The following is a 27,701-nucleotide window of genomic DNA, read 5'->3' on the forward strand; positions in this document are numbered from 1 at the left end:
TGCGCCAACGTGGAAGGAATGGGAGCACGCAGCCTGGAGCCTGACTAGACTACAGCGGCGGGCACCTGCTCCTCGGGGAAGCCCTCCGCGCCCCAGGACTAGGGCCGGGAGGAAACAGATTCACTCAGGCCACGGGAATACAACGCCGGCCGGCCAGGTAAGGCCAGCTTCACGGGCGGCAGGAAGCAGTTCTCCCGCGGACACGCGGCAGCTGCCCGGTCGCCTGCTTTGTCTGGCGCGGAGAACGTGGTTCTCTAAAAGCCCAGGCGGTCACAAATGCCGTTTCAAAGCGGGTCCGGGAGAACAAAATGCCGACTCCGGCCTGGAGAAGCTGGGTCGCTCCGATCCCGCGAGCAGCCCCGTTCCCACTGGGGCCGCGCGGAGCTAGCGCGCTCGCGGCGGCACCGCCGGCCAACGCCCAGGCCCCGGCTCGCCCCCGCCCTGGCTCGCGCGCAGGACCTCAGGCCGCCCCCGGGGTCTCCAGGACCCGCCCGGCCGCCCCCGGCCCCCGGCCCCCGGCCCCCGGCCCCCGGCGTTCAGATCCCACCGCCCCCTCCAGCTCCGGACCTCCGCCCGCCCGCCTTCCGGGCCCCCCTCGGCCCCCTGCCCCGCCCCCCCGCCCGTCCCGCGAGCCCCCGCCCTCCCCTCTCCCCAGCCGGCCCCGGGATTCCCCCTTTCGCCGAGCGCCGCCGCCGAGGACGCCGTTCGCCTCAGGACCCCGCGACCCGAGCTGCCTACGCTACTGCCTGACGGCGCCGCACCCAGGGGTGGTCGGTGCGGAGCCGGGATTTCACGCGGGGGCCGCGGCCTCGCTCCTTTGCCGGGCTACGGGGCGCGGCGGGCGAGCGCCCCGGCCCCCGCGTGCAGTCCCGCCTCCGCACCGACCACCCCTGGGTGCGGCGCCGTCAGGCAGTGGCGCGGGCAGCTCGGGTCGCGGGGTCCTGAGGCGGGCGGCCTCCTCGGCGGCGGCGGCGGCGGCGACCGGGCGGCGGCGGCGGCGGCGGCCGGGCGGCGGCGATGCTGTGGACGCGGCTGGCGGCGGCCGAGTGGGCGGCGCTGGTCTGGGAGCTGCTGGGGGCGTCCGTGCTGCTCATCGCGGTGCGCTGGCTGGTGCGGCGGCTGGATAAGCGGCCGCAGGGCCTGGGCCGGAGCGGGCCTCCAGCCCCGCCGCCCGGCGCGGCCGCGAACTCGGCCCTAGACCCAGGTGAGGCCTGGGCCTGAGCCCCCCCCCCCCCCCTCCCCGCGCCCCGCTCGCTGGCCTGGGTCCCTTTCACTCCTCAGGCCTGTGTCCCCTCCCCTCGCCCGGCCCGGGTCCCCTCAGCTTGGTGGCCTGGGTCCCTTTCACTCTTCAGGCCTGTGTCCCCTCCTCTCGCCCAGCCTGAGTCCCCTTCTCTTCTCAGGCCTGGGTCCCCCCACCCCTCCCCTGGCCTGGGTCCCCTCAGCTTGGTGGCCTGTGTCCCCTCAGCTTGGTGGCCTGGGCCTCCTCTCCTCGCCCGGCCTGTGTCCCCTCAGCTTGGTTGCCTGGGTCCCCTCCCCTCGCCCAGCCTGAGTCCCCTTCTCTCCTCAGGCCTGGGTCCCCCCTTCCCCTGGCCTGGGTCCCCTCAGCTTGGTGGATTGGGCCTCCTCCCCTCGCCCGGCCCGGGTCCCCTCAGCTTGGTGGCCTGGGTCCCCTCGCCCGGCCTGGGTTCCCTCAGCTTGGTGGCCTGGGTCCCCTCACCCGGCCTGTGTCCCCTCAGCTTGGTGGCCTGTGTCTCCTCCCCTTGCCTGGCTTGGGTCCCTTTCACTCCTCAGGCCTGGGTCCCCTCCTCTTGCCTGGCCTGGGTCCCTTTCATTCCCTAGGCCTGGGTTCCCTCTCTTCTCCCGACCCAGGTTCCCTCAGATTGGTGGCCTGTGTCCCCTCCCCTCGCCCAGCCTGGGTCCCCTCAGCTTGGTGGCCTGGGTGCCCTCAGCTTGGTGGCCCCTCGCCTGCCTTGTGTCCTCTTAGCTTGGTGGCCTTTGTCCCCTCCCCTTGCCAGGCTTGGGTCCCCTTCACTCCTCAGGCCTGGGTCCCCTCCCCTTGCCCGGCCCGGGTCCCCTCAGCTTGGTGGCCTGTGTCCCCTTGCCTGCCCTGTGTCCCCTTAGCTTGGTGGCGTGTGCCCCCTCCCCTTGCCCAGCTTGGGTCCCCTTTACTCCTCAGGCCTGGGTCCCCTCCCCTCGCCCGGCCTGTGTCCCCTCAGCTTGGTGGCCTGTGTCCCCTCCCCTCGCCCGGCCCGGGTCCCCTCAGCTTGGTGGCCTGTGTCCCCTCCCCTCGCCCGGCCCGGGTCCCCTCAGCTTGGTGGCCTGTGTCCCCTCCCTCGCCCGGCCCGGGTCCCCTCAGCTTGGTGGCCTGTGTCCCCTCCCTCGCCCGGCCCGGGTCCCCTCAGCTTGGTGGCCTGTGTCCCCTCACCCGGCCTGTGTCCCCTCAGCTTGGTGGCCTGTGTCCCCTCGCCCGGCCCGGGTCCCCTCAGCTTGGTGGCCTGTGTCCCCTCCCCTCGCCCGGCCCGGGTCCCCTCAGCTTGGTGGCCTGTGTCCCCTCCCCTCGCCCGGCCTGGGTCCCCTCCACTCCCAGGCCTGGGTCCTCTCCCTCCGCCCGGCCCGGGTCCTTTTCATTCCCCAGGCCTGGGTCCCCACCCCTCCCAGGGCCTCAACTCTGTCCTGGGGCAGGGCTCTGCCCCCTCCCCTGGCGGGCCCGGGTCTGGTGTTTTGGGCGAAGGCCTGGAGTAAGTCCCCGAGGCTTCATGCGCACACAATAGGGAAGCGGGGAGCCGCGGGAGTGGCGCCCCTGTCTCCGGGCAGTCTTCATCCGCTTGGCTCCTTCGTTTGGCCGAGTTCTTCTCCAGGCCCTGCGGTCTGTGTTCCTCTCCCTCGCGGCCTCGCTCTGCCGTGCCACAGTGGTGGGCTTCCCAGACCGTGTGCGCCTGCAGGCGTTAGGGACCCAGCTTTTTCATACTGAGTTCACCCTCTCGCCAGAAAGTCGGGTTTCTTTTTGGAGAATCAGCGGTCGTTCCTTAAGTACTCTGATAGGAGGATGGCGTTTAATTAGCAGAAAGTAAAGTTAATGACTGCGTCTCGGGATCTTGGGGCTAACCGTCAGGGTCCGTACGGATGGCTTCCTTCTGGTCTGCAGCTGAGCAGACAGGCCCCAGGAAGGCCCGCCGGTGGTTGAGAGCACGCGGCTGGGAGGCTGGGGCCAGCTGGGATTGTAGGCCTGCTGACACCCGGTCCGCTTCCCCTCCGTCCTTGGGTTGCTTCCCTTTCCTCGCCTCCTGGAGAGAGTTTTAGCCGGTGTGTTGAGAAAATAGCACGCTGATTTGTCCGGTCACACCGCCAGCCCTCTGCCAAGTAGCCACACAACGCTGAGACTGCACACCGCCTGCGTGCTGAAGCTAAATGATGTGTGGGGCCACAAGGTCAGGGTTGGGAGCGCCCCCCCCCCTTTTTTTTTAAGATTATTTATTTGTTTTTGAGAGAGAGAGGTACTTGTATTCTCTCACGAGCAGGGGAAGGGCAGAGAGAGGGGGAGAGAGAATCCCAAGCAGGCTCCATACTGTCCATGCAGAGCCCGACACGGGGCTGGATCCCAGCAACCCGTTAGATCATGACCTGAGCCAAAATCAACAGTTGGACGCTCAACCGACTGAGCCACCCAGGTGTCACTGAAGTCATTTTTTAGGCTTATAAAAAATTACAAAACTAGTATGAAGCAAATGTATGTGCAAAAAGGTGCTCAATGTCGCTAGCCAGTGGTGAAATACAGATTAAACCTCCAACGAGATACTGCACCTGTTAAAATGACTAAAATGAAAGGAGCCAGTACCACAAGCTGCTGGTGGAAATGCTGAGAAACTGGGTCTCTCATTTACTGCTGGTGGAAATGTTACAGGGGCAGCCACTCTGAAATCATTTTGGCAGTTTCTCAAAAACGTAACTGTGCGCTGTATTTTTGGGCATTTATCCTAGAGACATGAAAACATTTTTACACAAAAACCCGTATGTGAATGCTTATAACTACTTGTAGTTTCCAAGAACTGGAAAAAGCCCAAATGTTTCTCGAGGGACAAAAGGGTAATAAGACTGGCATGTTCACACCACGGAATGTTGCTCAGCAGTGAGAAGGAAGGAGGTGGTGGTGTGTCTCAGGAGTATCGTGCTAATTGAAAAAAGCCAAGGAGGTTTAGAGGGTGTGATTCCATTTATCAGAATGTTCTTGAAAGATTACGGTGGAAGAGAACAAATTAGTGGTTGCCAGGGTCTGGGGACAGTGGAGGAGGTTGGGGGGGACAGTTCTGTGATCATGACTTTATCCACGTGATGGGTGGTGGTGGAAGCACGTACAAAGAAGAGCAGAGTCGTGCCGACACTGGTGAGGCTTAGCCGGTGTCACTTCCCTGATTTGGGTGCGGCACTGTCACCAGCGATGGGTCCCCAGGAACTTCCCATACTATTATTTGTGTTTATAGTTTTTTTCAAAATAAAAAGTTAAATCTATGCCATTCGTTTAGATTCCCTGATGTTAGTAGCTTACATAATCACTAGGAGTAGGACAGCCTGGGAGTGTTCATTCAGCTCGCAGACCTGACTGGGTTTCCTGTACCGTCATCTTTGTCTCTCTGTCAGTCAGGGTTTGGCCGATACTTTGGATTCCAGCCTGAGGGTCGGCAAACCGCGTCTTGCCAGCCAAATCCAGCCCCCACCTGCTTTTTCAGTCTTGCTGGATCTGTAGCTGTTCTTGAGTGTTCGAGAGACCTTCTCGCTCACAAGTCTCACCCTTAGTCTGTGGCCCTTTATGGATGTTTGCTGACCCCATTTCTAGCCTCCTTGCTTGTAACTCCCTTCTGTCAGTGAGGAACTGGACTCTCCTTAGCCATGGTGTATCCAGGTGCTTGCTGACCCCTCAGGCTGGTGTAAAGTAGCTTCAGGATCGTGGACCTGTAGAATGTACAGTCACTGGGTTCGTTCACCACCACTCCTTGTGCTTCTGTTGTCCACTTGGAAGGTCTTTCTCCATCTTTTTGTTTATTTACTTATTTTTTGGTATGTGACTCACAAATGTGTTTCTTTTATTCTTTTTCTTTTTTTTTTTTTTTTAACATTCATTTTTGAAAGAGAGACAGAGCACAAGCAGGGGAGGGGCAGAGACAGAGGGAGACACAGAATCCAAAGCAGGCTCCAGGCATCAGCACAGAGCCCGACACGGGGCTCAAACTCATGAACTGTGAGATCATGACCTGAGCCCAAGTCGGACACTCAACCTACTGAGCCTCCCCAGGCACCCCCCAAAAACGTGTTTCCAAAAGTCAGAACATAAGAGCGATGTTCAGAGATGTTTCTCTCCCCTGTGCTGGCCCTCTGTCCATTCTTCCTGTCCAGTTTCCATACTCCACTCCTACTGGGAGTTTCTGCTTTATTCTTTATTTGGTACAGGTGAGCAGGTATTCATATACTGTATTACAGTGTGTATTAAACAGTGTATTAAAGCAGTGGTTTTTATTCAGATTGACTTTCTAACATATTACATGTGCTACAAAATAATAAGCCTGTGTAACCTAATAACTAAAACTGATAGTTGTGAATAATTTGTCAGTGTCAAACCTAGCAGCACGGACTTTACATGTATTTTTTACCTCACTCTTACTGTAGCCTGAGGGGTAGAACTGTCATTATATCTATTTTATAGATGAGGAAACTGAGGCTTAGAGTTTACATAACTTGTCCAAGGTCACACAGTTAGTGCCGTGATGTGATGGAATTGTTCTGTTTAGGGCTTGCTTGGTTGCAAGGACAAACTAGCCCAGATCAGAAGGGTGGCTTTAGAGCAGAGACACAGGAATGGCATGAAGACTGGACTTTTCTAGGAATGGGTGTGGCCTGTTTATTCGGAGCATCTGCCCCAGTTATCCCAACCCCTTGCATGTGACTTTGACCTACTTTGTGACGTTCACATCAGTTTCCCATCACTGAGCCACCTCTGTTGCTCTTATATCGAGGTTTGTAGGGAATCACCTGGGTACCCCCCCAGGTGGAGTGGTCAGTAGGCCCTCCCCTTGAAGTTCTGTGGCAGATTTGGGGTCTGTGCGGTACACTCATTGTTTAAAAGGCCAGTATCCCCTTTGCCAATAAGTAATAGCCAGTGTTGAAATCTTGGAGTTGGGTGGGGAGAGATGGTATTAAAAGTTAAAAAAAAAAAACAAAAACAATTTAATGTTTATTTATTTTTGAGAGAGCATCCAAAGCACGCTCCAAGCTGTCAGCACAAAGTCCGACACGGGGCTTGAACCCACGAGTTGTGAGGTCATGACCTGAGCTGAAGTCAGATGCTCAACCAGCTGAGCCACCCAGGTGCCCTGGCATTAAAAGTTTTTTAAAAAAGAAATTCACAGAAAAGATGGGGTAATATAAGAACTCTTTGCTTATAGCTATCATCCAGCTACAATGGGTATTAATATTTTGTGAATCTTTTTTATCTCTCACTGCCTCCCTCCTTTGCTCTCCTGCTAGAATATTTTTTAATTTTTATGTATTTTTTATTGATTTATTCTGAGAGAGAGAGAGAGAGAGAGCAGGTGCACAAGCAGGAAAGGGGCAGAGAGAGGGTGAGACAGAATCCCAAGCAGGCTCCACACCATCAGAGCTTGATGCAGGGCCTGAACTTACAAACTGTGAGATCATGACCTGAGCCAAGGTCAAGATTGGATGCTTAGCCGACTGTGCCCCCCCCCCCCCACGGGTCCCCCTGCTAGAGTGTTTTCAAGTCAATCCTGGATGTCCCATCACTTCATTTGTAAACCCTCTAGTCCTTGCTTTCATTTTGTATCAGTGTGTGCATTTCTCTTCATCTCCTCTAGGGGTTTCTCTCATTTTACTGTCAGGTTCCACTTTAGGCTCACTGTCTTTGTGTTTGTTCCTTGTTATTCCTGGTTTATTATTGGCATTAGAGCCAGCATGTGTGTGCTTGTGACTCCCACAACCAATTTTTCCCATTCTGAACTTCTTCTAAATCGAAACACCTGATCGGTAGGCATTAAGATGTTTTTGATGCTCAGTGCGTAAGTCTCCACCTCTTCTAGTTCTAGTATTCTCTGCCTTGGGTCAGGTCACTCATAGGCACCCGGACCAGAGATCTGAGTGTCATCCTAGGCTGCCTGCAGGCCCACACACCCCTCCCCATGGCCTCTGATCCATCCGTCCTTCACACCTCCAGTTTTTCTCACCTAAGTGCTTGTTTCCAGCCCCATTACAACGCTAGTCTGTACCCCAATATTTCTTCCTTCTCCCCGATTCTTGCTGACCACACTTAAACCTGCGACCTGCTCTTTCTCTGAAGGTGTGGATTAGAGCTCCTGCTCCAATTCAGATGCACTCGCGGAGTGGCTGTGTCACTCGAACAAGTGACTGAGTGTCTCTGTGATCCAGGTTCTTCATCTGTAAAGTGGGGTGAACAGTGGTGAGACCTGCTACACAGAGAAATCATGCTGGTTAAATACTTTGTGTAGTGCGCTTACACCAGAGCCAGGCACATGGAAAGCACCCCCCCAAAACCTTAAACGCTAACTACTTAATATTAGCAAAGTGACTGCCAGAGCCATCTCTGTGGCTCCTCTGGTTAAATCTTTGTATAATTTCCTTTACTTATGGAATGAAGTGCACATGTTAGTATAGGATGCATCTCTAGAGTTGTATTTTTGACGGATATTGTTCACATGCCCTCCTTGGGTTTGTTCTAGATTACACTCTAAGTAGCACCAAATGATGTGTCTGTTCCCCCAGTGTGAGTACCTACTTAGAAAGTTAGTGTGATTGTGTCACGTAATAGTATCAGGTTCTAAGATTCTTATCCAAATAAACCAGAAATTGCTTATCTAAATTTGGTTAGATTATGATCGATTGGGAAACAGTTTCAGAAAGCTCTCATAGGAGGCTCATAGACTACCAAAAATATAGACAAACACTGGCTTGAAATGAAACTGAAGCCAGCATTTTTGCCACTTGTGTTTTTTGTTTTGTTGCTCGTAAGAAAACAATGTACTTCTCACCATCAGATTAATTCTTGTCTTGGCCTAGGTGAGATGACAATGGACGCTATCTTGGCTCGATTGAAACTCCTGAATCCAGATGACCTTAGAGAAGAAATTGTGAAAGCTGGATTGAAATGTGGACCCATTACATCAACCACAAGGTTCATTTTTGAGAAAAAATTGGCTCAGGCTCTACTGGAGCATGGAAGAACACTGCCTTCACAGCCTCCTGGCCACGACATGTCAGGAGCCACAACCATAAGCCAGGACGCACAGAGAAATTGGAAGTTGGCTGTAGGGAGCCAACCTGAGCAGGTTGGCTTGTCTTCTGAGGACAGAGATTTTGGTTACAGCGTGGGCCTGAATCCTCCAGAGGAAGATGTCGTAATGTCTAAGACCTGCTCTCTGTCCTTCGGTGCTGCCACTGGGGTCAACGGTCACAAAGCCATGGTGACGGCCTCTGCAGGGCCGCCTCTGTACTATGGGGTATGCCCGGCGTACGAGGACATCCCTGCAAGAAATGGTAATGTGACAGGCACCTGGTGTTTCTCACATGGGGTGGATGGACAGCAGGGGAAGGTGATCTTGAAAATCACAAACTACAGAGAAGAATTAGGCCCCATAATTGCATTGCCCCAAATGAACCATCGTCAGCATTTTTATATAGAATTCTGCTGAATTATTTGTAAATCTACATGTGAATTTTTATAAAGAAAATTGGATTCTGTGAGACATGCTTCACTTGCAAGTAGTTTTTGGCTGGCTACCATTTCTTGATTAATCTTCCTCCTTTTTTTTTATTCAATATAAGCTGAACCCCTTTTATGTTAATGTAAATGGCTAATGCAGCTATAAGTAATTTTCAACATCAAAGAATTGCAATTTTATTTTATTTTATTTTTTTAAATTTTTTTTTTTAACGTTTATTTATTTATTTTTTCAACGTTTTTTATTTATTTTTGGGACAGAGAGAGACAGAGCATGAACGGGGGAGGGGCAGAGAGAGAGGGAGACACAGAATCGGAAACAGGCTCCAGGCTCCGAGCCATCAGCCCAGAGCCTGATGCGGGGCTCAAACTCACGGACAGCGAGATCGTGACCTGGCTGAAGTCGGACGCTTAACCGACTGCGCCACCCAGGTGCCCCTAACGTTTATTTATTTTTGACAGAGACAGAGCATGAACAAGGGAGGGTCAGAGAGAGAGGGAGACACAGAATCTGAAACAGGCTCCATGCTCTGAGCTGTCAGCACAGAGCCTGACACGGGGCTCGAACTCACGGACTGCGAGATCGTGACCTGAGCCGAAGTCGGACGCTGAACCGACTGAGCCACCCAGGCGCCCAAGAATTGCAATTTTAATGGTTTTTTTTTTTTTTTTTTTTTTTTTTCCAACGTTTATTTATTTTTGGGACAGAGAGAGACAGAGCATGAATGGGGGAGGGGCAGAGAGAGAGGGAGACACAGAATCGGAAACAGGCTCCAGGCTCTGAGCATCAGCCCAGAGCCTGACGCGGGGCTCGAACTCACGGACCGCGAGATCGTGACCTGGCTGAAGTCGGACGCTTAACCGACTGCGCCACCCAGGCGCCCCAAGAATTGCAATTTTAAACAAGACTAGAGTAGGTAGCATTGGAAAGAATTAATGAAAGCCTGATATTGATTAGAATGTCAGAAATCCAGACTATCACTATTGTGATATCATTTGGGGTGGCACCCCAAAATAGGAGATTAGACACATTATGTACCATGAGTAGAACTGAATGTTTATTTTGAGAGAGCACGCGCGAGCAGGGGAGGGGCAGAGAGAGGGGGGGACAGAGGATCTGAAGTGGGCTCTGCTGACGGCCGACAGGCCACTGTGGGCCAACTCACGAACCTTGAGTTCATGACCTGAGCCAAAGTCAGACGCTTGACTGACTGAGCCACCTAGGAACCATGAGATCATGACCTGAGCCAGAGTCAAGAGTCTGATGCTCGACCAACTAACTGAGCCACCCAGACACCCCAAAAGGTGTGCATTTTCCTTTGAAAGCCACTGCCCTCCAGAAGCTGTTAGTACTCACTGTGTTTGAGAGAGTAACTTTTCCAGTCTGTCTACAGTATTGAACGCAAGGTTTTATATCTGTAAAAAGGGAAGTCTTGTTTCCATTCTGTCAGCCAAACTCCAGGTTATTGAACTTTCCTTTTTATGTTTTGAATAAGGGAAACCTCTGTCTTGTAGGTCAGTTACTTTTTATATGGTTTTAATTTATTATTGTATGAATCTGTTGGTCATATCTACTGACCGTTTTTACTGGGCAATAGACATTACGATTCTTCTCTTATATTGGTTAAAATTTTTTTCTCCCCATTAAAAAAATTTTTTTTCTTCCCATTTGTATTTAATGTATTTTTGAGAGTTTCAAGCAAGCTTGATTGTGATAGTTCGCCTACAGAACTTTAATATTCTTATGTAATAGGAACTTTTCCTTTATGTATTCTGGGTTTCTTGGTACACTTAGAAAGGCATTCCCCACCCAAAATTATGTTTAAAATTCTCTTGCAATAGTCATAATTTTTAACTTGCTTTTTTTGTTATTTTTATTTATAACATTAATCCAGGAGTTTTATTTTTCAGTATGAAATCGTATCCTTAGATACAGTAAAGTTACACATGTGTATAGCCTACACATTATTTACATTCACGTCCATGCATATGATCAGTCTTATTAACTGTGTTGTTTTGACTAGCTAAGGCCCTTTTTCTCAAGAATGACTTGGCTCAGGTCATGATTTCACGGTTTGTGAGCTCAAGCCCCACATCGGGCTCTGTGCTGACAGCTGTCAGCACAGGGCCCCCTTCAGATCCTCTGTCTCTCTCTCTGCCCCTCACCTGTGCACGTATGCATCTCTGTGTCTCTCAAAAAGAAGTCAACACTTTTTTAAAATGGCTTTAAGATTAAAAACCTGAAATACTGGGGCACCTGGCTGGCTCACTTGAAGGAGCGTGCGACTCTTGATCTTGGGGTCGTGAGTTCAGGCCCCACATTAGGTGTAGAGATGACTTAAAAATAAAACCTTTAAGAAACAAATCTGAAATACTAATGTGAAAGAAATCAGACAGCTGGTAATGGTTATTATGAAACTCAGGGCCTTCGGGTGTGAGCCAGTTACTTCTCTGTGATTTCCCTGTTACTTTTCCTACACAGAAAGGATTCATGTTTATGAAGATAAAAAGGAAGCACTGCAAGCTGTCAGAATGATCAAAGGATCTCGATTTAAAGCTTTTTCAAGTAGAGAAGATGCTGAGAAATTTGCTAGAGGACTTTGTGATTATTTCCCTTCTCCCAGCAAAGCCTCTTCAGCACTTTCTCCTGTGAAAACAGCACCACTCATGAGCAGTGGTGGGCTGAAAGGTGAGTTATATAGCAGTCCACTTCTGGTACTGCTGTCAGGGTTACCCCTGGTGGTTTCTGGGCCCTCTTTCCTGATGTGTTGTGACCGGTTTTCTCCTCCTTTGAGAGAAGTCCAGTTTGCCAGGAAGTAGAGAGCTGAGGCCTAGGCCACGGAGTAGCCGAAGGAGAGTGGGTCGGTCACCTGGTCTGGGAAGGACTAGGGACCCTGAGGGTAGAAGCAGCGGGGCACTGAGTGGGCCCTGAACCTGACAAGGCCACTGTTGGCCCTTCCCTTCTGCTGCCTCTGTCTCCCTCTCTGACTGCTGCCATGGGATCCTGGGGCTTTTTTAGATGCTGAGACCTGTCTCCTTCCCGCCTGCAGCCACACCTACTTCTAGGACAGTGGTGCCTGCTTTGGCACACATAGTCCTGCGGACGGAGCTGGCCTGCGGGGGGAGCCCTGCAGCCTGGAATCCCACCACACCTGCTCCAGCTCTGAACAGGGGTCTCGTGAGAGGCCTTTTCGGTAGGCCTTGTGCAGAACCCCAGCAGCCTCTGACCATGGCCCACGCTCCGCCTTGCCCCCTCCTGGAGCCCGCAGCTGTCCTGCTTCCTAGGCTGGCTGGGGCTCCTGGGGAAGGCACCCTCTCCTTATGGACATAGAGCCTTCAGTCGAAAGCTCCGCCAGCCTGTTTTCCTCTGCTTCCTTCCTCTGCTCACACAGGTGCTTCGTAGACGAAGCCACAGTGATTTCTAATACTTAGAGGTTTCCCTCTTTGCAGTCGGTGAAAATACTCAGATTGTTTTCAGACATTCTCGGGTGTTGTAATTAAAACGACAAATAGTCTTGGCTCACTCTGCCTTCGTGGGCGTGCTCCATGCACGTGGAGGTTCCTGTGTGCGTGCGGTGGTGTGCCCTCACCCTCCTCGCAGCCTTTTCTAGCTGCAGGCCACTCAGGCCCTTTTGCACTTGGACTCCTGCTGTGGTGGCACGTTTGTGCCCCGCTGTTGGCTAGCGCACTCCCAACTAGGTGGTGATGAGCTTGTGTGGGGGCGATTTCTGCGGCCTCAGCGTAGCACACAGTGGGTGATGAGAAAATGTTGGTGAAGTTAAACATTCTTAAATCCTTTCTCTTGATGACAGATGGTTTGTACCCACCTGAGTCTGAAACTGTAAACAAAGAGCGAGCCAACAGTTACAAAACCCCCCGTACTCAAGATCTCACTGCCAAACTTCGAAAGGCTGTGGAGAAGGGAGAAGACGACACCTTTTCCGATCTCATCTGGAGTAACCCCCGGTATCTGATTGGTTCGGGGGACAATCCCACCATTGTGCAGGTAAGCCTGCTTCTAGCACCGTTAGCCTCGGAAGACTGTGCTTGGCAAAAATGAAGCTCACATCTACAGTCTTCTTTCAGGAAGGATGTCGGTACAATGTTATGCATGTTGCTGCCAAAGAGAATCAGGCTTCTATCTGCCAGCTGACCCTAGAGACTCTGGAAAACCCCGAGTTTATGCGACTCATGTACCCGGATGATGACCAGAACATGCTGCAGCAGCGCATCTATTACATCGTCGACCTATACCTAAACACGCCTGACAAAGTGGTGAGTGCTCCTAGGAGAAGTCATGTCAGCCTGGCAGCAAGCTTGGTGTCCCCGTGTGCATTTCCCCACATCGCCATGCACGTGGAGGGTGGGACAGGAGACGCGCATTCATTGCGCTCGGCCGCCTTCGAATTAGGGGCGGGGACGGGATCTGTTCACACATAGGAGATCTGCCGCCCCAGGCGGGGTGTACATGGGTCTCACCTGTGGCCAGAGTTGCTGCAGGAACACGTCCCTCCTGGCCTTTGTCCGGGGAGACCTGAGCTGGGCTTTGATGAGAGGCTGAGCCAACGCCAAAACCTAGAGAGAAAAGAAAGTAAGAGGTTGTGGTGCCTTTTATTCGAGGGTTCTGTGTGTTTTTTTTTTTCCCCCACTTAATATGAGGAATCTTTCCTGTGGAGGTAAAAATCTCAAAGGTTTGGTTTTTAATGATGCATAAGGCTTATGTAAGAATTGTTAAAACAGAAGAATTTTACATAGTTTTGTAAGGCAGAACCCAGTGATAGCTTAGAGCCAAGACTTGTGAACCCTGAGCAAGCCCGGGAGTTGGGAAAGTTGTGGTTGGCAGGAAAGGGAATGACAGAAGCGTGCTGAAGGTGTCATGACTCAGTGTTTCGTGACACATACTGAATGGGACACATCAAACTCCACGGTCGCAGAGCAAGGGTAACCTTTAAATTAACAAGAGAGAAAAGAGGGAGTGAAGACACATTTGGCCAATCTGGCACAATTCTAGAAGGAGGTATGGGAGAAAGCGATGATTATACATATGGAAGCATTACTAATTGTAAAAGAAGACAGAAGGAGCACAGAGTTCTGTGCTTTAGACTCAATAAGGAAGGATTCCTGACTTGGTTATTGTAATCAGGAAGTGTGACTTGAAAGGTAAAACAGAGAAGCGTGTGCCCTACAGAAAATACAGTATTTACAGAAAATATGCATATGTACATCCACAAGGAACGCTTAATAAATTCTTGAAATTAGATGTTATAGGCTATCTTTGAGCAGAACTCACTAAGAGTATTAGTGTCCAAGTGTCAAAGTATCAGACACAAGTACCTGGCTTGGCAGAGCCCAGTGTCGGTGAGAAGCACCCAGAGCCTGCTGTCTGGGCAGGAGAAGCGGTTCCCGGCAGGAATGCAGGCAGAGGCGGGAGTCACGTTTGCAGAGCTCGGAACAGGTTAGAGACGGATGTTCTGTGGGGCCAGGGAGAGGGGTGGCCAGAAGGACGCGGGCTGTTAGGTGCTGAGTGGAAACACTCATCCCTGCTGTGCCGCGATCAGTGTCCCCCCGCCTCTGCAGGCCTGGCACAGGAGGTCAGGCTATGAATGGATCTCGGGCCCAGAGCAGGAGTGTCCCCAGGACAGCATGAATTGAGAAAGTGCTAATGCAGAGAATGCACTAGAGCAGATCTAGGAAAGGCCGGCCTGTTTTGGTAAATGAAGCTATACTGGAACACGAGTCTGCTCGTTCTTTCTGTGTCATCGTGGCCTCAGACACGCATAGAGCAGGGTGGCTGCCCTTGGCTGAGGCAGCTTGCCAACCTGGACGAGCGGGCAGGGTGCGGTCAGCACTGCTACGGGCAGACACCCAGACCTCTCCGGGTTCGTGTGGGCAGTCGTGTGGGATGGTGAGGTGGTCCTGGAGGGTGTGGAACAGGGAGTGGGTGCCTCCTGGAGGATATTTGTTCCCACGGGATCACTTGGATCACCTCTGGGGGATGCACAAGGTGGCGGTGTGAGTGTGAGTGCAAGTGGCAAGACCCACGAGGAGTCTCGGAAGCCTGTGCAAGAGGCTAAGGGGAGGCCGGCACGTGGGGGCCTTGTGAGCTGGGACATGCCATCCTTGGTAGTCACAGGTGGACCGTGGCATTGAGTTCCTGGCCCTGGTCGATGGGAGTGGGTTCTGTTTCGGATGTGCTGCATTTGAGCCTGTGGCCGTTGCAAGTGAGGGTGCCCGGTTGAGGCGGGCTCCACAGCTCTTAGGCTCGGGGACGCTGTTAGTCGAAGGCCCGCTGATCTGTAGGCCTCAGTGGAAAGTATCCGGGGAGCGTTGGGAAGCGTCCTGAGGTCAGGAGCAGAGAGTCTCATTTACTGTGGTGTTGGCCGCGAGAGAGGGTTGAGGGCAGACCAGGCTCACAGACTTTGTTTTATTCTGGGTATTGCATCCATCTGTGTACCTCACCTTTTGAGCATTGATCATAGGACTTTGTACTGGGCCCTGAATTGTTAAAGATGCAGTTTACTGAGCGGTAGTTATGCCCCAGCTCACTTGTCAGCTCTGTCTGGGCCTGGGCACCTGTTAAGTAGGGTGCTGGGCTGGCCTCAAGCTCTGGCTTCAAGTGAGGGTAAGTGTCAACACGCCAATTATTTCTCAGTTATAAAAACAATGCCTTTCTATGGTCTTTTGTTTTTGAGCGTTTTTTGTTCTGCTAAATACCTATTTTTATCTTAAAGCAACTTTATGGGACAAACAAATAAATATTCTTCCTCTGCACCTCTCACAGGGCTATGACACACCATTGCATTTTGCTTGTAAGTTTGGGAATGCAGACGTGGTCAATGTGCTTTCTTCACACCCTTTGATTGTAAAAAACCCAAGGAATAAATATGATAAAACTCCTGAAGATGTAAGTATTTATTTTTGGTTTTAAGTTTATTTATTTACGTTTTTGAGAGAGCATCTGCATGTGTGTGCACATGCACATGAGTGGGGGAGGGTCAGAGGGTGAGGGAATCCCAAGCAGGTTCCGCACTGTCTGCCCAGAGCCCGATGTGGGGTTCCATCTCACAAACTGTGAGATCATGATCTGAGCCGAAACCAAGAGTTGGACACTTAACTAACTGAACCATCCAGATGCGTCTGTAAGTATCTACTAAATTGCTGTTACTATATAGTACTAGATATGAAAATACACAAAGTTAGAGTCACTGTGAAGTCACAGTAACTGTTTGAACATGTTTGCATCACAGGCACATCTTAGAACCATGATTACTGAGTAACAGGCATAGCTCCTGGCTTTCATCAAGTTTCCTCTGTGCGTACCTCAGTTGACCAGGGAACTGGAGAACAGAGGAGGTGATGGTGTTGGTCGTTTGGGTGATGATGATGTTGCTGATGGTAATGAGAAGGTGGTGAGGATGACAGTGGAGAGGTGGTGATAACGAGGGAAATGGTGGTGATGGTGGGGATGATGGTGATGTTGGTGCTGGTGGTGGTGGTGATAATGGAGATGGGGATGACAGCGATGATGATGATGGTGGTGATGGTGGTGATGATGACGAGGGAGATGGTGGCGGTGATGATGATAAGGCCGGGGATGATGGTGCTAGTGGTGCTGGTAATGGTGATGACAGTGATGATGGTGGTGAGGTTGGTGATGGCAGTGATGAGGATGATGGTACTGAAAGCTGACGTGTTTAGCTCATGATGTACCAGCCGCCGTCCTAAGCCCCACCCAGATATTCTCACCTGACCTATACAAGCCTTGTTAGGATTGATATTGGCCGTTGAGCAAAATGTGCCTTAGAGAGGGCAGAAGTGAGGTGGGGAGGGAGGTGGACCTGACGGAAACTGAAAGAAGCGTGATTTGTACTGTGCATCAGAGCTGTTGGCAAGCTGACCTGGGTCAGCCAGCCCTTGAGATGGAATCTGTAAGGATCTTAATCTGGTAGCAAATGCCACCTGTGTAGTTGCTATGGTTACGAAGATAGTGCCCATTTTCTATAGAAACTAGAATACATGTAAACAGAAAATTTTTCATTCTATAACTCAGAAAATTACTATTATTTTTCACATGTATGACTTAACTGTTTGTGTGCATAGGTATGTATATTTATTCAATATAAGATGGTCTTTGGTAACTGCTATTCTTTTTAAATTAAAAAAAATTTTTTTGATGCTTGTTTATTTTTGAGAAAGAGCGAGACAGAGACAGAACATGAGTGTGGGAGGGGCAGAGAGAGAGGGAGACACAGAATATCAAGCAGGCTCCAGGCTCTGAGCTGTCAGCACAGAGCCCGACACGGGACTGGAACCCACGAACCGTGAGATCGTGACCTGACCCGAAGTTGGACACTTCATGGACTGAGCCACTCAGGCGCTCCAGTAACTGGTATTCTTTAAAGCATTTGCCTTTCGGGGCGCCTGGGTGGCTCAGTTGGTTGAGCATCCGACCTCGGCTCAGGTCATGATCTCACAGTTCGTGGGTTCGAGTCCCGCGTCGGGCTCTGTGCTGACAGCTCGGAGCCTGGAGCCTGCTTTGGATTCTGTGTCTCCCTCTCTCTCTGCCCCTCCCCTGTTCATGCTCTGTCTCAAGAATAAAAAATAAACAGTAAAAAAAAAAAAAAAAGGCATTTGCCTTTCCTCACAATCAGTTACACATTTTAAAAAATAGTTGCACTACTTACAGAGTAGAGTTTAGTTTGTTTTTTTCACAGGCTGGCAGGAGATGTTAATTTTGTAGTTCCTTCCTTATTTTAAGGTTATTGTGGTTTTTTATTGTTTCTAGTAAAAATGTTCTTGGAACATCCTGCAATTCTTTAAGGAAGAAAGTTGATTCCTAGAATAGCAAGAATAAAACACCGTATTCTCGTTAAATAGGAACTGTTTTAACCCATCCAAACAAGAGCAACAAACAGGCCCCCAGGCATTGGAGCTCATAGAACTAAAAATTACAAGTGTCTCTGCCTGTGTTTGCCTAACTGAACATGCCTTTCCTTGAGGAAAACTAGAAAGTGTAGGGTAACACGAAGAAAGAAAATCAGTTCACTCCCAGGGTTTGTTTTTCTTGTCCTGACCCCTTTAGCTTTTACAGAACGTTTTGGGAGAAAATTGTACTGTTCAACATGGGTTTTTTGGTTGTGAGTTTGATGAAATATTTACCATTAGGACACTATCCTTTTTTTGTTAACCTTAAAACTTGCTTTTATAAAATTATTTTAATGATAAAATGTGACAAATTAAGATTTAAAGTGTTCACATACTGTGTCTTTTTAAAATAGGTCATTTGTGAAAGAAGCAAAAATAAGTCTGTGGAGCTGAAGGAGCGGATCAGAGAGTACTTAAAGGGTAAGGGGGACCCTGGCCTGGCGTCGTGGGGAGTGGATCCTCTCTCAGGGTGACAGCCTGAGGGTCGTCTTCTGCTTCCTGAACCCCCAGCTCAATGCCATCTTGTTGTCCTGTCATCCCTCCTTTGAAGCCTGAGCTTTTCCGAGGGACGCGGGTTGTCTGTCCTTTGACTATTGCTCGTGGCTTCATCCCGTCATCCCTGCCCGTGTCTCGTGCAGCAGGACCCTCTCTGGTCCCTGCTACCTGGGCACGGCCTACAAGTTGGCAGAGCAGAAAGTGGGAGGGGCCCTTCCTGGAGCACTTGGGTCTGGGGTGTCAGTGGCTCCCCATCAGCCCTTTCCTGTGCCGCCTGCTGCACCCGGCCCTGCCGCTCCTGTAGCTACAGCTAGGACTGTCCTCACCTGGCTCCCAGAGGCAGCCCCGCTCCCGCCCTGGCCCAGCCCTCGGCGTTCTAGGCTGATGCTTGAATTTGCGTGAGCCATGGGGGCAGCCCTTCCTGATCAGGGCTGTGGGGGCTCTTCCCCGCCTTCTGGGCCTGCCTTTTATGGTGAAGAGCTTTAGAAGCGTGAAGATGGCCGGTTTCAGAAAGGGGTTGTTGCCGGTGGCTTCCTCTGGGCTGTTTCCAGTGTGTTCTGAAGGTGGAGGCACAGGTGCCTTTCTTTTCGTTTTCAGCTGGAAGTCTGGTGGCCCCATTTCCCGTCTTTCCTTCTCTCTTAGTTTCTGTTAGATCCGTTTAAAGCAAAGGTCAGCAGATGCCTGCCTGGCCTGCCACCTCCTTTGCAGATAAAGCTTTATTGGCACACCACAGCCACAGCTATCCTTCTGTACGTGGCGTCTGGACCCCTTCCTGCTACACCGTCCCAGGTGACATCATCACAGTCCACCATCGTTCTTTCCGCATTTCACGAGAGTGTCGCATGATGCCATGTCTGTTCGGAGTTGTGTGTTCGATGATAGAAGATTGTATAGTAGGGGCGCCTGGGTGGCTAGTCAGTTGAGTGTTCAACTTCAGCTCAGGTCATGATCTTGTGGTTCGTGGGTTCGAGCCCCGCATGGGACTCTGTGCTGACAGCTCAGAGCCTGGAGCCTGCTTCGGATTCTGTGTTTTCTCTCTCTCTCTGCCCCTCCCCACTTGCATGTTTCTCTCTCAAAAATAAATAAACTTAAAAAAAATTTATTAAAAAAGAGAGTTAAAATCGAACTTTCTCTTTTTAACAATTCTCAGACTCCCATTATGCTAATGTTGTTCACACAGGCCCAGTCCTTTTAGTACCTGGGGGTGAGGAAGTCTGCTGCTGCCCTTCCTTCCTTCCCCTTATTTTCCTGGCAGAGGACCAATGTGTGGCTGAGTGAGTCTGGCAAAAACTGGCCGCTTCCCCAGGTCTTTTGGCTCCAGAGCTTTTGCACCTTTTAGAGCTTTTGCAGCCTTTTTATCACTGAACAGCTTGCAAAACCCTGGTGTTTCTCAGACTGCCTGACACGGCATTGAGGTGAGGACCTGCCCAAGCAGATGCCTTTAGCCAGTGTCTCCTCCTCCCAGGCCATTACTACGTGCCACTCCTGAGAGCTGAGGACACGTCGTCTCCGGTGATCGGGGAGTTGTGGTCTTCAGACCAGATGACCGAGACCTCTCACGTCAGCCATGGTGGAGGCGGCCCCAGAGACCCTGTTCTGACCCTGCGAGCCTTTGCAGGGCCCCTCAGCCCATCCAAGGTGAGCTGCTGTGGAAGCTTCTGGAACCAGCTCCTGGCCATCCCCACCAGAAGTGCCGGGTGTTCCAGCTCTTGCTTTGTGTTTGGTGTTGAGACCAGGACTTATGGAATCGTAGTCAGTTGGTGACAAGGCTTGAGAACATCTGCTGGAGAAAGCAGAACATGTCTTAACCCTGTTCCTCACTTGCTAGCCAGAGCGGATGCGGTGGTGAGCCCATATGTGAGAGAAGTGAAGTTTACTTGGGCTGACCCTCCATGCTGTCATCACCTGGTGCTCCGGTCCGTGTCAGTGGCCCTTCTCACAGTACATGCTGGTCTAGCCCGGCTGTCTATTCCCATATTCCTGGGTTTGTATTGTCACTAGGAAACTTGCATTTGCAAACTGTGCAGTTCACCTTCTGGGCCGAGGTATTTCATACACTGTGTGTCATTTTCCTCTTGTTAAAAATAATTTTAAAGGGGCGCCTGGCTGGCTTGGTCGGTTAAACGTCCACCTCTTCTTGATCTCAGCTTAGGTCTTGATCTCAGGGTTGTGAATTCAAGCCCCACATTGGGCTCCTTGCCGACAGTGCAGAGCCTGCTTGGGATTCTGTCTCTCTTCCTCTCTCTCTGTTCCTCCCTTGCTTGTTCTCTCTCAAAATAAATAAATAAACTTAATTTTTTTTTTTAATTTTTTTTTCAACGTTTATTTATTTTTGGAACAGAGAGAGACAGAGCATGAACGGGGGAGGGGCAGAGAGAGAGGGAGACACAGAATCGGAAACAGGCTCCAGGCTCTGAGCCATCAGCCCAGAGCCTGACGTGGGGCTCGAACTCACGGACCGCGAGATCGTGACCTGGCTGAAGTCGGACGCTTAACCGACTGCGCCACCCAGGCGCCCCTTTTTTTTTTTTTTTAAATAAAGGGGCACCTGGCTGGCTTGATGGGTGGAGCGTGAGACTCTTGATCTCAGGGTTATGAGTTCAAGCCCAACATTGGCAACGTTGAGTGTGGAGATTACTTAAAAATAAAATCTTTTTTTTTTTTTTAATGTTTATTTTTGAGAGAGAGGGAGACACAGAATCCGAAGCAGGCTCCAGACTCTAAGCTATCAGCACAAAGCTCAGTGCAGGGCTTGAACCCATGAAATGCGAGATTGTGACCCGAGCTGAAGTCAGGTTAACAGACTGAACCACCCACATGCCCCTACTTAAAAATCAAATCTGAAAAAAAAAAACAAAAATCGCTTGACATGAGACCTACCATCTTAACCAAATGTAAAGATAAATCATTTCATTTATTTTTTAAAGTCTATTTCTTTTGAGGGAGAAAGTGCACGTGAGCAGGGGAGGAATAGAGAGAGAGGGAGAGACAATCCCAAGCAGGCTCCACACTGTCAGTGCAGAGCCCGACATGGGGCTCAAACCCAGGAGCCATGAGATCATGAGCTGAGCCAAAACCAAGAGTTGGATGCTTAACTGAGCGCCACCCAGGCGCTCCAAAAATAATAATAATTTTAAATAGTTACGTGCAGTTACAGAAGTGTCTCCAAAAACAGGTGTTATTAGTTAAGATTAGATTCATTTGTGTAAAAGAAGACTCTAGTTAAGAGTGACCTGAAAACATAAACATGCATTTACCCTTATGTGATGGGAAAGTGGCTTGAGGGTGGCAGCTCTCCAGTGTTGGCCTCGGGGTCCCCGCGGGAAGCTCTGACCCTCCCAGCCCAGCCTGGGCCCCTGGAAGGGAGCAGGACCACGCCCCCTCGGAACCTTGCCTCTGTGTGAGCGCCGCCCTGAGGCCGTCAGGCTGCCAGACCAGAGGGGGAGGGAGGAGGGGCGCTGGGAGGTGCTCGCTGGTTCTGTTCGTTCACCTGTGACTTGGGTGAGCACCGCGCCATCCGGTTTCTCCTCAGGCAGAAGACTTCCGCAGGCTCTGGAAGACCCCACCTCGAGAGAAAGCGGGCTTCTTTCACAGTGTCAGGAAGACGGATCCAGAAAGAGGCGTAGAGAGAGTGGGAAGGTACTTGCCAGCGCAGTATGAAGCGACACGGAGCTGAGTAGCAGTGTCCTTTCATCTGCTGCATGTGTCTGTGTTGAAACCAGTTAACAGCCTTCAAAATGTCATTCCTGGGAAGCGTTCACTGGGGGGACATAAAGCCTCTTTACTGAGGTGTGATCCCGCCGTGGCGGCCACTCTCCCGGCAAGATTGATGGGTAGCGTGCCTGGGTTCACGGTGTTTTGTGTGACGTGTCATACAGAGGGTGCCCTCTTGGCAGTAAAGGAGGAAATAAAACACAAGAAGAAGGTGTGGCTTGAAACTACTAGTAAAAAGTCCCAGAAAAGCATTTTTCCCACCATCAAGATGCTGAATACAGCGTCATCAAATAAGGCTACACTGAGTTGTTTCAGAGCCTTTTCTCAAAATATGTGCCCCCCCGCCTCCCTATGTATATGTATATGTGTGTGTGTGTGTGTATGTACACACACATATATAATGTGCCTAGTTTCAGGTTGACAACTTGAACCTCAAAAGAACTTCCAAACGTTTATTTATGTGCTCAGCCAAAACCAGAGTCGTTTGTGGTGCGAGTGGGGTGGTCAAGGCCTCCTTGCCGTGACTTTAATACATTCAGTGTAACAGTTCATGAGTGAAACCGCTCTCAGTCCTGGCCTGCTTTAGAAAATAAAAACTGCTATCTTAGCCCCAAATTTAGGATAAAGTAAAAATCATAACCAGAAGTACAGGCATTACTTGGGCACTTTAGCACAAAGTGGCTCTTTTCTGTATAGTTGGTTCTGTGAGCGTTTTTTCCGACTGGTTTTCTAACTGATGGATGGTATCTCTTCCTGCAGGGAGCTGGCTCATGAGCTGGGGTATCCCTGGGTCGAGTACTGGGACTTTCTGGGCTGCTTTGTTGACTTGTCTTCCCAGGAGGGTCTGCAAAAACTAGAAGAATATCTCGCTCCCCAGGAAGTGCGCAACGATGCCCAAGAGTCGGGAGAAAACGAAGCCAGCCATCAGGACGCCTCTGTCTCTGGTAAGGACGCGCAGGCACATGTAGGTTCTCAGGATGCGGACCCTGTCCAGTGGCCGCGGACCAGGAAGCATGTCCACGTGAACGAGCAGATGCCTGCTGCTCCGCCTGCCCCTTATGTCCTGGCGAGTCATGGGAGGTGCCAGCCACCGTCATGACCGCATGTGCCTGCCCTTGACTTCCTTCTCCTTTTCCTGCTTTTGAGGGCAGGGTGCTGGGCCTGGAGGCTGTGCTTTCTGTTTGGCTTTTCCCAGGGAGCTCACATCTGTCAGGGGCTGAGGAGGCAGCCTCGGCAAGAGGCTGGTTTCTGGCTGGTCCTGGGGATTTGCAGCCGTGCTGCCTGACGTGTCGCAGACTGCGTCGCCCGTGCCTCTGCACAACTGCTCCTCTCCCTTGCAGGCCGTCGGAAGTGCAGCAATTCCATCTCCGTGAGGGCTTTTCTGGACGAAGATGACGAATTGAGCTTGGAGGAGATTAAAAATCGGCAGAACACAGCTCGGAACAACACCCGGCCCACACTTGGCACTTTTGGGGACTTGGAGTGTGACATCCTTCCCTTGGAGCAGGAGACCGAACTCATAGAAGCCTCCACCCTGACCAGTGCCCACAGCAGCAAGAATGGATTTTGTAGCCCCCTAAGTGGAGGCCAGACTCTGGGGAGGAGGCGGCCAGAAGCCCCGCGTGGGGAGGAAGCCCTTCTCTCACCGGTACCGGGCCTGACTGTTGAGTTTGATAAACTAAATTTGCAAGATCTAGGAAGTAACTTTTCTAAGACCCCAAATAAAAATATGAAAACTGCAGATAGACGGAGTCCGACATCAAGAACGGATGCGGTGGAGAGGGACTTGTTAGAGCCGTCTGCTGCTGATGTTCTTACAAATGAGCAAATGAGGACAGAAAATGAAATGTCAGCCAGAATTGCTAAGATACGCCTGGGTCTTGACGCTCCTGGGCACAAGGCACAGCAGAGCTACAGTTCCCCGTCCCCAGAGCCCTCAGGGGTCCCAGCTAGGAAGGAACCCATCCAGAGGCTCTTCCTTTTTGGGTATGAGTGGGTTGTGTGCGTGTGGGAGGCTGTGGGAGTAGACATGGGAACATGGCAGGAGGCCGTGGGGGTAGACGTGGGAGTTCATGGGGATGGGGGTGGACGTGGGAGGCTGTGGGGTGGATGTGGGAACATGGTGGGAGGCCGTGAGGGTAGACGTAGGAGCACGTGGGAGGCTGCGGGGGTGGACCTGGGAGCACGTGGGAAGTCGTGGGAGTGGACATGGGAACATGGTAGGAGGCCGTGGGGATAGACGTAGGAGCACGTGGGAGGCTGCGAGGGTGGACGTTGGAGCACATGGGGGGTCATGGGGGTGGCGTGGACGTCGGAGGCCATGGGGTGGATGTGGGAACATGGTGGGAGGCCATGACGGTAGACATGGGAGCATGTGGGAAGCTGCAGGGGTGGACGTGGCAGCATGTGGGAGGTCATGGGGGTGGGGGTGGATGTGGGAACATGGTGGGAGGCCGTGGGAAGCTGGGGGGTGGACGTGGGAGCACGTGGGGGTAGGGGTGGACCTGGGAGCATGTGGGAGGTCATGGGGGTGGGGGTGGATGTGGGAGACCATGGGGTGGAGGTGGGAACATGGTGGGAGGCCGTGAGGGTAGACGTGGGAACATGTGGGAGGCTGCGGGGGTGGACGTGGGAGCACGTGGGAGCACATGGGGGTAGGGGTGGACGTGGGAGCACATGGGAGGTCATGGGGGTGGGGGTGGGGGTGGACGTGGGAGGCTGTGGGGTGGATGTGGGAGCACGTGGCGCCATCCTAATTCTCCTGAAGCTTTTTTCTGCCCGCAACCTGGTTGGACGTGCACTCCTGGCTCCTATGTCTTTGATGAGTTTGTAGCTCTTGGTGCTTTTTGTGACCCTCCAAGTTGGCGGGAGACGCGTTTTCCTTTCCAGCTCAGCCTCCCGTCTTGCTGTACATCTGGGGAAGCTGCGCTGAGAGCTCGGTGCGTTTTAGGAAGAGCATCCCGGGGAGTCTCATCCTTCTGGTTGGTGACCTTCGGAGGTGGCAATGCTCAGAATTGCATTTTCAGTGGGATGGTGTGTCCTCTCTGCCACTGTGGCTTTTGTCCTCCACAGCCCTCACCGCAGCTCTGACAGCCGAGCCCTGCAGTGGCAGCAACGGACCAGCTGCCCGTGCTTCCGTCCTGCTGCTCTGTTCCTGTGCCCAGCCCTCGAGTTCAGAACATCATGGTGTTGGAAGTCTGTGTTTCTAACTATGGGTATTTTTGTTTTTTCTTTCCTTTTTTTCTGCCTGGCAGAGAGGAGCCGTCCAAACTGGATCGGGACGTGTTGGCCGCTCTGGAGGGTACGGATGTGGACCCACAGCGGTACCCGGCTGTCCACAGGTGGAAGAGCGCCGTCCTATGCTTCTCCCCCTCAGACAGACAGAGGTCAGTGGGCCTGCAGGGTCACCAGTCTCTTACATGGGGGCTGTTGGTGGCCGCCTTCCAGAACGGTTTGGTTCTGAGTCGGTGTGTGCACGTAGTGGCTTATCTGGGACACTGGCAGATGGGTCGGCCACGCTGACATGTGGCTGCCTGCACAGACAAGGGGTCTGCAGTTAGGGAGAAAGGGGACCGGGTGCTGCCAACAAGGTTGGGGCAGAGGATGGAAGCAGCCAGGGGACTTGTTCAGGGCCACACGGGACTCGTGTGGAAGAGCTTCTGTGCTGTGAATCCACAGGCCTCGCAGGGCTGGGGCGCGGGGCCCACGTCACCATCCATGCTGACAGACCTTTCTTGGTTTCCTCAGTTGGCCGAGCCCCGCGCTGAAAGGGAGGCTGGAGTGTCGGCAGCCGGATCTTGGTGGCCCCCACAGCTGCAGCCCAGGGAGAAGCCCCGGGAAGCCCGGCCCCACACCCCACTCCCCAGGCCTGGGCAGCCCTGGGCGCTATAGCCCCGCAGGCGGGGGCCGCCTCCGCAGGATGGCGCGCCTGGCCCAGCTCACGGCCTTGTAGGGCTGGTGCCAGCTGCTGGGCGTCTTTTATTCTGTGTTTGTAAAGAAAGAAGGGTAACGTGTTTATCGCTAAAATTCTACCAAAAAGAATATATTCTGATTAATTTATTCTCATTTTGAGAGTTAAAAGAATTTTAGAAAATGCATATTTTTTTTTGTATAAAATTTCGTTCTCTGGTGTTTTGGGAGAACTTGATGAAAGCAAACTCGGATACAGATTTTCTGAGAATTGTCACTTGTACCGATGCAGACTCACCGTCCCAGGCGGACGGCAGGTTGTGGGTGCCAGAGTTGGGGCGGCCAGATCGGCCCCTCGAATAGCTTCATTCACTTCAGTTTCGTTCTTAGAACAGATGAATTTTGTGTCGTCTTCCTTTTCTGGGAAGGAGTCTTGGACTTTCTAGTTCATGATAGAAAAATCTTTGTTTTGCCAGTGGATCCCAGTGGATTAGGCCAGTTGATAAAGGTGGCTGTCCAGCAGTAAACGAACCTTAAATAGGTCTTAGACTTGCAGCAATGTTTCTAATTTGGGTCATTACAAACATTGAACTAGGCTTTCTCCGGGAATAAATCCTCTAGTCTGAAGGAGTCCTAGGAACCGTCCGTAGCACTGGACAGGCCAGCAGCAGACCTAAGAAATCTGCACTTGCAGTTACTTTGTTTAGTTGCCAGAGTGATACCAATAAAATGATCTTTAAGTTGTTCTCTGGTTTTCAAATGTATTGCATATTTTCGAATTCATTTCCTTCTGATTTCCTGTGTAAAAAGTGTTGTGTTTTAGTACAGAAACTAGAGGTTTATCTCTGAGTCCTGGTCAGTTACCGTAGTGCATTTATTTCAGCTTCCCCTTGGCCGTGACCTCTTGGGGGGTCTGCCTGGAGCGTGGGGGCCACCTTAGAACCACTGCCATGACTGACACCCAACCCACGGCCCCATGTTGAGGGCCGACCTTTCTCGGGTGTACGTGACTGCTCACACGCTGCTGGTGCTCTGTGAGCATGTCCAGTGTTATCCAAAATGCAAAGCTCTACCAATTTTTGCTAAATTCAGTGCCTTTTGTAAATTATTTTTTATTTTCCTGAAACTTGCTTTTTTGAGAATATACAGAGATACTAAGTAGGCATGAGGTTTTTTTTTTTTTTTTTTTTTCCTATGAAAACTCTGATTGGGAACTTGTGTTTAAAAAAAGTTTATTTCTCTCATGTGTTAATAAGAGACAGGTCAGGAATATTAGAATCTAGATTTAGATTTAAAAATTTTAAAGGTTGTTACATAGAGTGTGTAACACTGATGTGACAATCTAGATAAAACAGAAAAATACATTCTATTCTAAAAGCCAATGGCGTTTATAAAAGGCATCTTTGTTCTCAAAAGAAATTAGAATACAGATAGCATATTCACAGTGGCAATCTGTTTTCTATAAAACCTTACCGTACTGTCCTGTATGTTGTTGTAAATATCCAGATGGAAATTAAAAGTGTTTCTGTCCTAATTTTGCAGACTGTGGTTCTTGTTTTCTGAGGTTTTAGGTCGTCTTTGACTATTTCCTCATTTGTTTATAGAAGGTGGCCCTGGCCTCAATGAATGCATTATCGTGTGTCTTAAGGTGATTTTGCATTGTTTTTTAAGCTACTTAATGAAATTATTATTAAAACCATGTGGTAATAATTCTAAGCTTTCAGAAAGACTGCTCTCACTGGTGTCTGGGCAAGTACCGTTTTTAGTAAAATCTTAAGCAGTGTTGTGATGAAACAGTACATTAATCTGATGGTGGTGAATTTGCTGTTTTTTGGCCCTTTTTGTTCCTAACATGGTTGTGAAAAACTTTGAGTTAAGCTAGCACAGATTTCATAATCGCCCTTGGAAATGAAACCGG

The 27,701-nt window shown here is 51.1% G+C and overlaps 1 protein-coding gene across 2 annotated transcripts; it reads left to right on the forward strand.

Moving 5' to 3' along the window:
* ANKLE2 (ankyrin repeat and LEM domain containing 2) lies at positions 1 to 27,317 on the forward strand. Of its 2 annotated transcripts, none has more exons than XM_086681354.1 (13): positions 1 to 157; positions 8,080 to 8,556; positions 11,223 to 11,429; positions 12,553 to 12,746; positions 12,827 to 13,015; positions 15,522 to 15,644; positions 18,019 to 18,085; positions 19,626 to 19,798; positions 21,693 to 21,799; positions 22,634 to 22,818; positions 23,215 to 23,860; positions 25,129 to 25,260; positions 25,622 to 27,317. In XM_086681354.1, the coding sequence occupies exons 2-13, from the start codon at positions 8,085 to 8,087 to the stop codon at positions 25,824 to 25,826; spliced, it is 2,700 nt and encodes an 899-aa protein (XP_086537480.1). In that variant the 5' UTR covers positions 1 to 157; positions 8,080 to 8,084; the 3' UTR covers positions 25,827 to 27,317. The 2 variants fall into 2 exon arrangements, with proteins under 2 accessions (XP_086537480.1, XP_086537478.1); XM_086681352.1 differs by lacking the exon at positions 1 to 157 and adding an exon at positions 971 to 1,204.
* Positions 27,318 to 27,701: the final 384 nt, after the last annotated feature.

This window comes from Puma concolor, chromosome D3, assembly GCF_028749965.1.
Source record: "Puma concolor isolate L17-30 chromosome D3, mPumCon1.1.hap2, whole genome shotgun sequence".
NCBI lineage: Eukaryota > Metazoa > Chordata > Mammalia > Carnivora > Felidae > Puma > Puma concolor.